Genomic DNA, 15,900 nt, shown 5'->3' with positions numbered 1-15,900 from the left:
ACAAAGATTATGATCTCTCGTTGCTATAGAGAGGAGTATTTGTATTGAGGAGGATGATGGGAAGTCGAAAGAAAAAGAACTCCAACGGCTATATTTTCCCCCCTAAGATTGTGATACTAATAGAGAAGGTTCAACTAAGAATGGCAAGATATTAGACCAAGAATTGGGGATTTCATCCATTTTAACAATTTGTCCAGTTCTACATTTATGAAATGGCAATAATTTCTTCAAATCATTCCATTTTGATCAGATAATAGCTGCTGTATTGTTTATGCTAAAAATTCAAAGTCAATGAAAGCCGGATTAAATGGACTATAATATTGTTAAAAATTCAAAATCCATGATTTTTATACTAAAAGAATCAAATTAAAAAAAAAAGACTATAGATATTTGGCCTCGGTTCATATATAATTTTCCCTTTTTTCCCCCATTTAAAACAAGTAATTGTTAACAGTGATACTTTCTAACACACACACACATTATTACTTAATTATGAACGGTTCATTCGCGGTGTACATATATGGACATCATATCTCTATCTCACACACAGACACATATATACACATAAACGCGGTTATTTCCATAGGCAATATCTAAAAGCACAACACCATGCCCCTTCAAGTTTTGTATATTATTCTTTCAATCCTAAATTTAATATCTATTTTATAGTGTAAATTATATTATAAAATAACACCCGGGGAGTAATTTTTTGTTCACTGAATTGGCAGGTTTGATTCACAAGGGTATGATATTTATCATCTCAACGACTTACATACATAAATAGCGTCCTTTTATTGGATTTTTTTTTTTTTGGATCAGTACATCTCCAGTTAACTAGTTAACGATACCTATATATTTATTTAGTCTACGATATCTTCCGAGACCTATGATTCACATCAGGTTCATGCATGATTCTTGAAAGAAGCAGCTTTGTTATTACTTCTGGCCGGGATCTGCAGCACCAAACAGCTTTTCAATGAGATCCATGTCCCAGTCCTGCATCAAAATTGAATCCAAATCCATATGGTTAGATCGATATAAGATCAATAAGCATTTACTTCCCAATTAGAGTCATTAATTGATCTAAATAACAGACAAATTGTTTTACAAGACGGCTCATAACCTGCTCTTCAGGAGTTGAGTTTTCTGATCGTGAATCAGCCTTATCTGCCTCCAAGTTTCCGGATGCATCGTTCCTCATCACCCCCTTCAGATATCGCATCACAACTATTGTAAGATAGGTGCGCTGGGTTATTTAAACAAAACTATTCTCTTTGACTGGCTTCAGATTTCGTTTGCAATGACTGAAAAATCTGATTGTTTAGTACAGTAAATAAGCTTTTGAATCCGTGTTTATTACTGAATCTTTATTTTCAAAAAAAAAAAAAATTGTCATTGATGGAAGAAGAAAAGCCTCTCTTTTGGAAGCTCCGGCCCGCAACCAAAAGCGTTTGGATGAAGCGAAAGAAAAAAGAGCAGGGTCTCGCATGAGAGAGAGAAAAATATTGCCACCTCTCTCTTTTTCTCACTCACAAATGTTTCGGAAATTAGGAAGCGTTCATATATATGAAACAAGAAAATCACACAACTAAAGTTCGACTAACCGTGTTAGGGTTTTCGTTGGTGCAAGATGAACACTTGTTCGGCAGAACATTGATGCTGCTTTCACTTGTTTGAGCATTCGCATGATGATCACCATCTCCCTGCAACTGCTGCAATCGGAGTTGAATTAATATATACTCTGAGACATGGGTAGGACAAAATGTAACACATTCTTGATCAAATATATCATATTTATCATAATCCATTTAACTCAGTCACCTCAACGTTACGTTTAAAGCAGAAGTAAGCAAAAGATTGAAAATATAATTAAGCAACAAACACACACCAGCTCAATGTAGTCTTCAACACCGAAGGAGCTACGAATGTCAGAACTCGAACGTTCACCAGCGCTCTCTGCAGTCTGATTTCAGACAAACAAGAAACCACAGTCAATATTATAATTAAGAAATACACCATATATACCTAGCTTCTTGCAGCCAAAACAGTCAAGATTACGCATAATAATGACTATTATCTACTACTACTGCAAATGTGTGTTTCACATATATACCTTGTCAAGAAGAACCATGTCGTCTAACATGAGGAAAAGTTCGTTAAGATCATCCATTTGACCAGCTTCCCGTTGATTCCCTGAAGTGACAGTATTATGCTGATCATGATCACCACCTCCAGCGTTCCTAATACCATTAATTGACTGCTGAGGCAAAGATGGAAGCCCTGCAGATAAGTTTGCTAGAGTTGGTTCCACACGGACATTCACAACCGAGGATGAGACAGGCACAATTGCATTATTAGAAGCATTCCCATTACTTGACAAGCCAAATACACTGTTGTTGTTGTGACCTGTATAACCGGCATTCTGAACTCGATTGTTGTTCAGTTCAGTTACATGGTGGTTATTATAAGTACTAGGATTTCGTTGCAGACCGGAGCTTCCATAAGGCACTATCATCCCACGGTTATTATTGTCGAAGTTCAGTTGAGTTCCATGGTGATGGTTATTATATGTCCTAGGACTTCCTTGCAAACCAGAGCTTCCATAAGGGACTATCATCCCCTTGCAATTATTATTGTTGTTCGGTTGAGTTCCATGATGGTTATTATATGTCGTTGGACTTCCTTGCAGGCCAGACCCACCATAAGGCACTATCAGCCCATGAATGTTATTATTACCATAATTGGATGGGCCATAGTTGAAGTTTCTGCTGTTCCCCAGTGAGGCATAGTTACTCAACAACCCATTTGTAGTCAGGGAATTTGCAGAAGTCATGAACCCTCCATTCAAGATAGGAAATTGTCGGAAGTTTCTGTGATTACGATCGGTCCCATAGCGGTTTGGTTGTCCCAGTCTGGTTTGATTGGCGAGAGAGGGTCTGGTTGTTGGATGATTCTGTGGAATCTGAGGCCTGGACATAGTATTGTAAGGTTGATGACGATGATAATGTTCATAAAGACGAAAGTGATTAGCTCTCTTTTGGAGGTCTCTGATGAGATCCGTGGGAAGGCCCATGGCAAACCTTGACCTCAAGGCTCTCTCAGATAATCCCTCAAGGATTCCTTTGTCTGCGACTCTCTTCAGGAACATTCGATACTTCTACAACATTATGTAAATCAGTTAATTCTCTCTTTCTCTTGTTTAAAACTGAACTAGAATAGGGCAAAAAATGCACTGTTGAGGAGAAATACTTGTATTTTTACTTAAGAACCAAACCTGCAAATGACTGGCAACGTTTTCTCTGGTCAAACCGGGCACGTTCATGATCTCAAGAATCTTCGTTGGAACAGCCTCTGCATGAAGAGTTAAAGTTGGAAAATGCAAAATTAAATCCATTATATCAAGCCAACTGATTAACATTGGAAAAAGGTCTCTTAATTGGGAAGAAGATTTAGTTTTCAACTAATCTAATTCCGGCCGCCATCTCATAATAAAATTGCAGTTAAAGATGTGACATAAATTAGACACATATTGATTAAAACTCACTGTCCATGCCAATGTGCCTTAAGGCCACCAAGAAGCGATCGTGAAGATTAGCAGTCCAGAAAATCTTGGACCTCTTTTGACCACAGTATATGAGTTCGTCATTATCAATCATCTCATCACGTTTTCTCTTGCAATGCTTCGTCCTTTGCTTTTTAGGCGATGCTGAATCCTGATTGGAGGCATTATTAATGCCTGGAGGTGAAGATGATGATGAGTCTCCTTCTTCTTCGCTTACTGATATAATTCTGTGATTCTTAAACCTCAGTTTCTCTCTCCTCCCAGCCACAGCGTACTGCCACACATCTCTTAAGTCCTCTCTTCCCACTGGTTTCACTAAGCAATACGCTGCTCCGTTCCCTAGGCTCCTCGACATCACTTTCCTCCTCCCATCCGCAGACATAACTGGACATGTGTGTGTGTGTGTCAGAAACTGATTAATCTTTTTAATAATGAAGTTTAGCTAGATAAACCTTAACCCTAGCTATTGGCTCTGCGAAAATAGTTAAATGTATTCAAGGTTGAAAGAGTACTTAATGAATTCTGGTATAATTACTTACTGACGACTGGGACATGAAATTCGCGTTTGACACGTTTTTGGAGTTCCAATCCATTCATTCCTCGCATGTTAAGTTCAGTGATAACGAGGTCGAAGAAGCCTCTGAATTCCTTCAGAGTCTTCAAAGCTTCATGACCACTTGTAGCAGTTACAACTGAAGTGATGAAAGGGCATCCTTTATCAGTACTATCTCCTATTCTTAATATAAGAGCTAGTTCGATATTTAATTTTGTCGTAAATATGAGATTCCAATTCATTTTATATCTCATATTTATCTATTTTTTTTAAAATAGTATTTGTAGTAGTTGTACATGTTAAATGTTCCATCAAAGGGTAGTTTTGGATAATTAATACACATGATTAGCAAGGGTATTCTGGGAAGATAACACCTATTTATTACAAATAATTAACATAACAAACTTTCTTAATCTAATCCAATTAGTCAACTATTATAATTAAGCAAACTCCTATGTTTATATCGCAGGTGCAAAAATAAATACCGCAAAAGATGTGAAATGAATAAGAAATAATGAAATGGGAAAAATTTATTCTCTTTGTTTCAGAAATAATGAGAGGTGCTTTCTGAGTAATGATAAAAATTACCACAACTAATTTTATTCTCTCTTTTTTCTCTCTTTTATTCTTATGTTGACTTAGTGCTGAATCGTAACTATTTAAACCTTAAATCATATATTGAGTATAATTTTATTTTAATTTGAGGAGTTTGAAGAAACTGATGAAACGAAGTAATTATATAGTCGCAAATATCAAAGTGAGATGAAATAAAAGTCATCCTTAAAAGAGTCACATGATATGTGCTCCTTGAAGAATCATAGATATCGAGGTTTTCCTTAAAAAACACAATCAATTACACATAACTTTACCAATAATAATTGACTACGTGACAAGATAGGACCTTGCAAGAAGAAAGAGAGACATATGATTAATTATGTAATAATACTTTTATTTCCCGAGAAGATGAAGAAGAACGAGATCGATGAGCCTGAAACAAACTCATCAAGAGACGATATTAATTTAATCAAACAGTACATAATTTTACGAAGTGGATATTACAGAACCTTTGTATTCCCATGATCTGAGAAAACCAGCGTTGACGGAGAGAGTGGTGGCATCATCGTCCACGAGCAAGACAGTGATGTGGAGCCTCTCGCAGCCTGCAACTTCATGAAAAGCGGCCATTGTCTCTGAAACCTGAATCCTCAGACAGATTGAAAACCACGTACGCTATCAGAAACTACTGTGCTATACAGTCATTGTTGGGGAAGATCACTGAGAGATGTGTCTCCTTTAATAATGCCTTATGAGGGAGGTGGTCAGAGCTGGGTTCAGACAACTTCTTACATTTGGCATTTTTACTTCTTCATGGAAACTATCTTTTTTTCATTTCCAGAAACTCTTTCTTTCTTGTCTGGAATACATTTTCCAACTAATTAATACCCAAAAAAAAATCTCGAATAAAAATGCAATATTTATTACTCTTCTTACCATTTTTACTTGGGTCCTTTCTTTAGAAGATTTACTATAATATTCTCATTTTCACATTGCTTTTTTAAGACAAATTTTTTACCTTTAATGTATAAGATCATATTCTTTTTCTTTCTATTTTTAATTTTAGACATGTCGAAGTCTTTTTAAACTGTGTTGTGATAATTAAACAATGGATCTGCTATATTTTTTTTTTTTTGACCGGAGATCTGCTATATATTACTATGTAATTTTAACATGCTTGAATTCAGATAGTTAAATCTTCATTAAAAAAGGACAAGACTGTCTTATCACCGAAAAGAAAAGACAAGACTGTCTTTGTATTCGCAGTTTTGCTATTTTGTTATAAATTGAGAAGGGAATTGTTGATGCTGCCATAGTATTGATATAAGCCCCTTTAATATACACCCACGTTCTTCCTTCGATCATTTTAACAAATTGATCAAAACTAAAAAATGGTAGCAAACTTATTAAATTTGTTTTAAATTAAATTTTTTCCAACTTTATCGACATCAAATGAGGTTGTGAAGGAGACAAAAATATAAGGAGTCACATTTAAGCATTAATTGCAAGGATTAAATTAACAAATAAGTATTAATTACTCTTTTATGTGACTAATATTTTGAATAATAACATCCTTTTAGAAGCAATTTATATTGAGGGAGAGGGAGTACATCATACCTTATGATATATTCATCCAATTCTTAATATATAAGCTAATTAGGGAGTTGATCTTGATCCTATATATAAGACTTATTTTATATGTTATCAATTTTTTTTCAAATTAATTTTAGTGATATTCTTCCAACAATAATCAAGTGGAGAGAGAGAGAGAGAGAGAGAGAGAGAATTAAGGAATATGCTTAGAATGTTTTAGAAAAAAATATATCATATTAACCAATTTAATTAATATAATTAATTTATTTAAATTAATTAATTAGGTCTTATATTAAATATTAGATGAGTATATCTTAAAATTGAAATAACTTATCTTACCCGGGGAACCTAACTCGGTTGATAATGGCGGGGGTGGAGTCTAGATAGTGAGAATTCGAAATTAAAAACTTTGCTGTCTGACGAAAAATAAAGAAAAATATTTGGCAGTTTGTGCTTTGTAGCAGATTGCTGAAAACACGTATGGCAGAAATTGAAGAACAGTTTTTTGTCAAAAAAGTGACTGAAGACGGGCCCACGCATTAACTGCTTTGCAAAATTGATTAAAGGGATAAATCCCTTCCTAAAAATTTAATTCGTAAATGAGATTTAAGTATTTTGTGCAATTTAATTTTTATTGTGTGCAACTTAACTTTTTTGTATACAATTTATCTTTCCTTGTGTGTAACAATCTTCCTTTCTTTGACATGCAACTCAAGTTCCCATTGTGCAAATGAAATTCTCTTATATGTAAGTCATCTTCCTTATGTATAAACTAATATTTTATATTTAAATAATGTTTTGTGCAAATCAGCTTTTCTTTGTGTAACTTACCTTTCTTTGTGTATAACTAATCTTCATTTGTACAATCAATCATCCTAGAGACTATTTGCCAATTAAATTTGTAATGAGTGATTTATCCCCAATTTTTTCTTGATTAAATTATGCAGATTTCAAATGAAACTCATTGGCCAAACAAAATTAAATTTGATATAAGTGTCAAAGTGTGAGTTAAAGAAAAATGTGTAACAAAACCATAATTCCTTTTTACCTTCTTCCCATTCAATACTTTACATATAATTCCAAATAATTCAGAAAACCACTGTAAATTAAACGTACAGAAAAAGAAATAAAAAACCAGGTTCTGCCTGTTGTTTTTCAAGGTCTTTTTATGCACCAAAAATAAGCTAACTTTTGTAGGAAAGGATGTAAAGTAATCGTTCAATTCGTGGGGAAACGTATCTAGCATTTTTTATTTCTAATTTCATTAACTCCAATATGAAATTAAATTGCCCTCCATACATTTACTAGTCATAATTACATGAAGTGATTGAGGCTATAATTGCTAGGTAACCAAATGTAATAAATTCATGAAGAAAACAAAGTGATATACAATTTTTTAAGAATTATATAAATAAATCAATGTCCTTTGAGGCTATGAATATATATATATATATTTGGAATTCAATGTTACTATTTTTTTTTTTTTGTACAACTCAGAGTATGATCAAATTACTTTAGACTTAAAATTAATCTTTGTTGAGCCGGCAACATTAAGGTTAAAGCTCTTCCAACAAGTACACAACTTGTGTTCTCTTCTTTATGAGAGTAAGATTACTTACTATCTTAACTAATAGCTTATTAGTAATCCAATGTTACTTGATACTATTCAATCTGAATAATTTTATCCCTATTTAAACGGGCTAACTCGTTTAAGTAACTGGTCAGGAAAGCAATATAAACTATGAAGACTGAATTTCTTGAATGATAAATTGATACAATTGTGATTCTATCTTTTATAGGCCACAGGAAGGAGAGAGCCCTCTTTCTGTGTTTGATGTTGGAGGCTTTTCAGCTATCTCAATATTTATTATTGGAGGGATTGCATCGAAGCTTCGTCTTCTTCCCTTTTAGAATCCACTCCGATCAGAACCGTATGGGCAACTGGGAGATGCGGTCCGAGCAATGTGTCATGTAGTTTTTTGTTCACTTGGTTATATCTTAAATCATTGCTTTCAATAATTTTTTATCATCTTTTATTCTGAAACATACAAAAAATATGAAATCATTTTGTTTTTCTTTCATTCTTCACATTTTACTCTACGCACAGAACAATCAACGTATAATCAAAACAATCTTCCAAAAGCATACCTGTAAACTAGCCACTCGTTTCATTCGCATCATAACGAAGCCGTGGAACTCGAAACCAATTTCATCCATCGGTTTTACGTGATCACCCCAAAATGGAGAAAATAAGCAAACTTAAATCCTCAGATAAACGTCATGACATTTCCGAAATAATCTCTCCCAGTGCAACTCCAAACTTGCCTCATCGATGATACAAATTGAGGCGCAGAAGGATGACAGAACAGGAAGACACGGCCGTGAAGTGTAGTATATAAATACGACGCTGACAAACTGTCCCATAGATTACACTTGCAGGTGTGACACGAAACCCTCCAACAAGATCTTTAAAAGCCTACTTAAGTACAAGAGCACCATGTCACAACAGATAGCATCTTTAAGGAAAAAAGCAGGTATTCAAAATATCCTGTACACAGATAATTTGCTGAACACTTGCTCACCCAGAAATGCCAATTACTGAGCCAAGTTATGTTAGTCATGCCTTCCACGCATAGTCATCGAGGTCACTGTTAAAGAATCCATTATCAGTGAACTCGCGGGCGATATCCTGAACCACATCTTGCAGATGGAGATTTTGTGGCATATCAGATGTTCTTTGGTTGAATACATTGTTGCCACCGGCTGCAGAAGAATCACTGTTTGAAGCAGCTTTAAAGCTGTTGCTCCTGCTAGGAGCAGCAGGTCCATTATTTCCAGAAACATTGGAAGTTCCTCCAGTTGCTGGTGAAGGGCTACCTCCAAAACCCACACCATTATTTGTAATATTTCCATTGGAGTTGGATCCACCATGGTACTGCGGTTGAACTCTTCCGCTGCTGTTATTTGACAATTCCTGAACTAGTTGCTGGAGCATTTGGGGAGGTAGAGCCTGATTTGTTTGGGAGCCCTGTGGATGATTTTGTTGCAGTATGCTATTCACACTTAATGACCGCTGTTTAAGTTGGTGCAGCTGCTGCTGCTGCTGCTGCTGGGGAGATAGATGGGGACTTGAGAAACCACTAACAGGTAAATTCTGCATGGAGCCTGGATGCAAAGCAGAAGCAGCACCTTGATAGTGTGGAGAGGGACTCCGGTTTGAGTTATTGAAGGAAGAAGATGCTTCCCGCTGAAGTGATGAGTTAGGGGTTGAATTCATGGAGTTTTGCCTCATGAGGAGATTCTGGTAGTTAGTTAGTGCCAATGCAGCTTGTGCAGATCCAGGATGCAATGCCATAAGCTTAGTAAGAGTATTCCGGTCAGTTGGCAAACCTTGAACACCCGCTGACTGTTCCCTCTCCTGCATCTTTTGCATCTGGAGCTTGGCTGCAGATGCATGTCTAGGATAACTTTTCAAGCCCTCTGCAGATAGGTGTTGAATCAGAATCAGAGAGCAGAAGTGACCATGGCTAAATGTTAAAAAAACAGTTAAAACCGCAGAGAGGGGCATATCTATTGGATCATCACATCACTTCATCATGCTCAACAAATTTCAAAATTTCTTAGGATCATGAGCGCGAAGCGACAGAAAACTTTAATTAAGTTTGTTTACTACTCCGTAGTGCTTTTTTTGGTTTTCCTTTTAATTCTCCATTTGCATTTTTTTCCCCCCTTTTAGTGAGTATTTCCATCTTTCTATTTCTTATTGATCAAGATTTAATGACAGTTATGTATCCCATGTCCAGCAGATAATAAAGACAATTGGCCTGAGGGTTAAAAAAAAAGAAAAAAGAAAAAATGGAAAACCAACATAATCCAACACAATGAAATATCAAAACAAAAACCACAAAGGATTACCAAGTGCCCCAACATTCTGCTCTCGGCAGAAATCCATCAGATCTTTCATGCTATTCACAACCTCCGATATCTGTAACTCATTGCAATAAAATAAGATAAAAACTTGATTAAGGAGGAAGTTCGCTCTCATCACAGAACATTAAACAGCAAACTATGCATTTAGACTTTCCAAGAGTACCTGCAAACATCTCACATATCGTTTTGAGAAACCCAAGTCATTCAGAGATTGCAAGTCCAAACTCTTTGCCAGCTGACACCCAGCTGTTATTACCCTGATACAAAATAACGTCAGCTTCATTTTTAACGAGGTCATATTTTAGATCTATTGATTTGTGCCATTTTCCCTCAAAAGAAGAGGGGGAGTTGTTCTTAATCTACCCAACTAACATTTGACACAGGCCGTTCTGTCCAGCTTAACAATATCTCTAATCAAATCATGGTAGAAAGTTCAAGGGAAGAAAAGAAAGCCCGAGATTCTACAGTTACATTACTGCAAGATGTTCATGCTCTTTAATAGCTTCATTTGCAATGATCAAAGACATAATTTTGATCCCAAAGGAAAAAGGAAAATTCTGAGAAATTTTCGCTCGTTAACAACCTTCATAGCCCCCAAAACAAAGGCATAATTTTGACACTAACGAGTTAATAGCCAACAAACAGCAATACTAGACACCAAGTATTGACTCACATATTGCTGTTTGTCTGCAACTCCTGCGGAGAAATCCGATCAGATCCACTTTCAGTAATAGACCGCTGGCACCTCTCAGCCACTTGAACCAATTGGCTAACCTGCAACAGTGAGAACTATAGGATGTAAGTTCCAAAATAGTACATCATCTTCATTCCAATCAGTTCATATGGCCATCAAAGTTTATATCTCCCTAGTTTTGAGAGGCATTTGCCATGCAACATGCAATTTTCCTTTCTTCTTATTATTTTGAAAGACCACTAACATCACATACTGTAATTAGAAAAGTAAGGATGTTAGATTCTATTTCCACCTAAAATCACCTACTTCCAGTTTAATAACAAAGCACTTATCCAAAAATTGCAGAATTACGCTTTTCAAGGAGGTAATTTCCACTGCATATGGAATTACCCACACAAACGTCCCACATTGCTCCGGTGCTTAATTCTGCATCACTCATGAATGCACACATAGCATAAATAACAACAAAGCATGCATGTACAGATACAAGGAGATAAAATATGTGATAAGAGGCACCAGGGGCAATTAATCACATAAAGTTGACCACCTCCCAATGATCACCTAATCTAAGCCATAAAATAAACCAGTTGAGGGACCATTTAAGAGAGAAATAAAAAATGGATCATTAGGTCCAAATCAAAAGCTCATCAAGAAAATCCTTTTTCCTGAAGAAAATAGCAGTAGCCAAAATGAGGTAAGTAAAGATTTACTATAGCATCCAGAGCCATACCTGTGGGGCAACCAACTTTCGAGGAAGAAGTTCTTCATGCCGTCTTGCACAAAACTCCCAAGATAATATCTGCATAGGAACCAGATTCAGCACATCATTAAGCATACATGATTCCTTCAGATGATAGCCCTTAATATGATAACGATTTTATAACCTTCAGATCTTGTGTAAATATGATGCGAAGTTGACCATCACGAACAACACGAAGTTGCTCATGCACGCTCTCTTGAACTGCCTTTCCATATTCTAACATCATTAAACCAGAAGGGAATCTATACTCACGGGGCAAGTCCAAAAACATAAGTTCATCAATCACCCCACTGCCAAATTTGATTTCATTAAGTCTGGGGAGTACTTCAAAAGTTGCCTCTGTTGATCAAATCCAAATTGTAGACATTATCAGATTGTCATTGGCCAAAAAATCAGATTCTCGGAGTAACATGAAGACAAAATCAGATATTTCACAAAAACAGCATGCTAAGAAAATAGCCGGCAGGTGCACAGTAAAGTGCATCTTTGTTATTTGTACCAGCTCTACCTTGACCAGTTAACCACTAAAAATGACTTAACTAATATTCTTCACGATGCTTGACTCAAGTTTTTTATTTAGTAACGAAAGACTTTCTAATAAAAGTTATGTTAGCACCCCTATGAATTGCTAGACGTGACAAGTATTGATCACAAGGCAAGCTATTCAGCAATTGAAAGTTGGAATTTAGAGTTTCCCAGGAGGAGAGCAAAGACTATCTCCGCATTAACATTTGTTTGGTGCCTAAAAGTTTAAAAATGATAAGACGGAGAAGTAAAATTATCTTCACATATCTCTGTCACTCTCCTTGATAAAATGTATTGCAGAAGGGGAACAATCTTGAAGCACAGTATGAAAGAATAATATTCTTACCAAATCCCCTTCCAGATTTAGAACCACATATGTCGCACTGCCATGCATCCTGGCCAGAGATACGTTCATAAAAGATTATTTACAGGTCAAAAAACATCAATGCATTAAAAACATAAAATAGTGAAGAGGGGAAAATCTTCTGAGCCCTGACAATCATCTGAGACAAAGATCATTGAAGTATATAGGCATTTCGGAGTCACCATTAGAACATAATAGGATCACGTAACTCATCAACACTTTGAATGCACGTTTGAACATCAGCACGAATTAAGACAACATCCTATGCTACTGTCAAAATGGTGCCAAAAAGCAGAAGTCAACACAGCAAAAACTTACCATAGCTGCTTGGGGGAAAACACCAAGAGTATGTTGCCCAACGTTATCATATAATGACAAACACCACCGCTTCTTTGCACGAGGAGAGTAATATTCAGCCACAAATTTTCTCCAATAGGCAATACTATTATCCTGGGACAAGTGGGAAAAATTAAAAATTCTAATTAATCTATACCTTGCAACCAAATACCTAAATCATCAAGCACATGCGTTCAGATACACGACCACGACGACGACGACAACAATAACAGAGCCTTTTTCCACTAGATGGCATGCAGTCAGATAACTAAATTTAAAATGAACACCTGAACGAGAAGTAAACTTTAAAAAATAGTAGAAAAATAAAAGCAGTATACCAGATCTCAAATAGACCTCAGCCAACTAAACCATTGCTCAAAGAAGAACTAATAACGCAAATGACATCTTGCCACATGCAAGAAACATACAGAAGAACTCACATTTGGTCGCTGCCTTTGATGATATAGGTATTGCATCAAACGACGGGCACACACACCACTGTCATATGGGCGCTTCATGGAAGACGAAGGCTGCATTGCTTCTTGTTGTAATTGCTGCCTTAATTGCATATGTTGCTGCTGCTGTTGCAAGTGAGCTCTCTGTAACTGTGGCATTGACTGGAGGATTTGTTGCTGCTGCTGCTGCTGTTGCCTCAGTCTCTGCTGCTGGAGGAAAGCCTGCAGTTGGGGATTACGACTCTGGAACTGCATGGGGTCCTGCCTCTGAAGAAGCTGTTGTATTACCTGCTGATGCATTATATCTTCTTGCTTAATATCCAACCGAGGTTTCTTCTGCATCTGGGATATATTATTTGGATCTTGTATCAGAGATCCAGCTACTCGGGTACCCATGGCAGTGGAGCTGGGCCAGATTGAGTTGCAGGCAAAGATGTTGCACTAGAAGCACCTTGCATTTGCTGATGATTCTTTTGCAGCTGTTGAACATTCTGGTCTTGATGAGAGCTCTGCTGTACTACACAAGAACCATCCATAACTGATGACCCCGAAATACTGATATTATTTGATGAGAATGAGATGGGTGATGCAGGTAAACGTAAGTATGAGTCTGTGTTATTGCTAGCGCTTCTCTGCAAACGGGGTCCCCCAGATAGGGCAGAGTTTGCATCTGTGACTAATGAGCTGGCTCCAACACTTGGCCCTGAGTTTGCCACACTGTTTAGAATTGCATTACTCATGTCACCAGAAACTGGACCCAGATTTGAACGTCCAGTTCCAGGAAATGAGTTGGATGTGTTACCAAAACACGAACTTAAGTGAGAGTCAACAGCATTCTGTGATTGCCCGTCTCCTTGATAGAATATTCCAGAACTTGATGATGAATGGGCTAACCCTCCAGCCACCCGAGAAGGTGCCATGGGGGGCACCGCCCCTCGGTGACAGGAGTCTAAGTAGCTCTCTAGAGCCAGGCCTGACTGGTATATAGGCTAACTAGAATGTTACGTCAACACCGTGACAGAGACATAAAGCCATATAATCTTTCTTCAAAAGTTCACAAGTTCTAGGTGAAAGACTTGTCGGGTAAACAAGTTTCCCTGATTTTATTTCTTCTTTTCCTTAAGTTTCCAACTTCAGCCAATCAATAACAAGTTGTCAAATCTATTAACTTCTGTGCAGCCAAATGTGCCCAATAATTTTATGAACTTCTCGACTCCGGAAACGCTCTGAAATGGATCTGATATACATATGGCGATACATGTTTGTTAGCATCAGGAATAAACAAGCTTCAAGCAATAGATAAAGGCAAGCCCGGGTATAAAAGCATACATTACAATCCAACCCAGGAACTAAATCACAATAAATTTCCCACTTAAACGTAGGGAAATCGTGGTTTTTAACCCCGCCCACAAAACCCTAATTGATCTTAATTTAGAAAACAATTAGCATAAGAATTAGTACAGAGCGGAAAGTACGAAGTCCTCAATACATTCAAACGTCCGAACAGCGATTATGTCGGCATATTGTATAAATGAAACGATGAATCAATCCATTACCAAATTAAACCGCAACATTCAGCCCACAAGTTCAGAGGATAAAAAGTTAGTGGTAGAACCAAAGAGCTTGAATCGAACGTGCAAAGTGCGAATTTCCGGTCCACACGCCGCAAAAATGCAAACTTCAAGTCAAACGAACATCACAGAACTGGTAAAAGAAAAGGATCGAGAGCAAATAAACAAAAAAAGTCCAACTCTAAAGGGGGAAGATGAAAAGATGCGGCTTTCCAACTTGTGAGATCGATCACTAGCTAACTGAAATTGAACCCAATGAAGAACATGGCATTTGGCGTAAAAATGATTTGAATGCGAGGGAATCAAAGGGAACGAGCCACTCACATCGGCAATACGAGCTGGAGAAAAAGCTAAACCTTGCCTTGATTATTATCAACCTAAAATGCGTGAGAAAATTATTAATTAGCAAATGAAAAGAAAAAAGAGAGAAAGAGAGTAACCGACTGTTAGGGTCTCTTTCCTATATTACCGGCGCTGTCCGGTAAACAGCAGGACACGTGTCGAAAAAGTCCAGAAGAACTAAGTCGGCGTTAGATCATGCGGCCACGAGGAGATGATCAACCACGTGGCACCACTTAATTGGCTACAGCTCGGGGGGCATCAAGGATATGGAAAGGAGTACCGGGGTAAATCTGTCTGAGCAATGATCGGGTACGGCGGCACTAGATCTGGTATTAAGATACGATTGGAAGACACGCCGGATTTGAATGGGATGGATAATGTGGACTGCGGAGGTTGGTGGGGCAGGAGTATGATTGAAGTTCTGTTTGATCTGATTGGCTGAGAGATCAGAGAGAAGGGTATATATGTTGTAACGTGTGGCCGCACGTGCTTTGGGGGTGTCTGGCATCATGAAAAGTGCTTCTTAGAACACTTTTTTACAAATCGAGATAAACTCCTTCACATATTTATCTCGTAGATCGTAAAATCATTTTTGAAACCATAGTTTGGTTTTCATCCAAACACCCCTTAATAAAACCTTGACCCCTCTTCTCCCTCGTC

General features: G+C 37.1%; 1 protein-coding gene across 1 annotated transcript; it reads right to left on the bottom strand.

Annotated features, from left to right (window-relative positions):
- Positions 1-8,522: 8,522 nt before the first annotated feature.
- On the bottom strand, positions 8,523-15,209 carry LOC114715672 (probable transcriptional regulator SLK2). Its single transcript, XM_028900535.1, is given in 11 exon segments — positions 8,523-9,743; positions 10,179-10,248; positions 10,357-10,450; positions 10,867-10,967; positions 11,618-11,686; positions 11,772-11,986; positions 12,519-12,567; positions 12,855-12,986; positions 13,313-13,725; positions 13,728-14,564; positions 14,884-15,209. Coding segments are annotated over 10 exon segments (2,526 nt in total). The 5' UTR covers positions 14,248-14,564; positions 14,884-15,209; the 3' UTR covers positions 8,523-8,880.
- Positions 15,210-15,900: the final 691 nt, after the last annotated feature.

This window comes from Neltuma alba, unplaced genomic scaffold, assembly GCF_004799145.2.
Source record: "Neltuma alba isolate B1F8T4 unplaced genomic scaffold, ASM479914v2 tig00011606_pilon, whole genome shotgun sequence".
NCBI classification, from domain to species: domain Eukaryota; kingdom Viridiplantae; phylum Streptophyta; class Magnoliopsida; order Fabales; family Fabaceae; genus Neltuma; species Neltuma alba.
The sequence above is the reverse complement of the archived record's forward strand: the minus strand, read 5'-3'. Positions and strand labels throughout refer to the sequence as shown.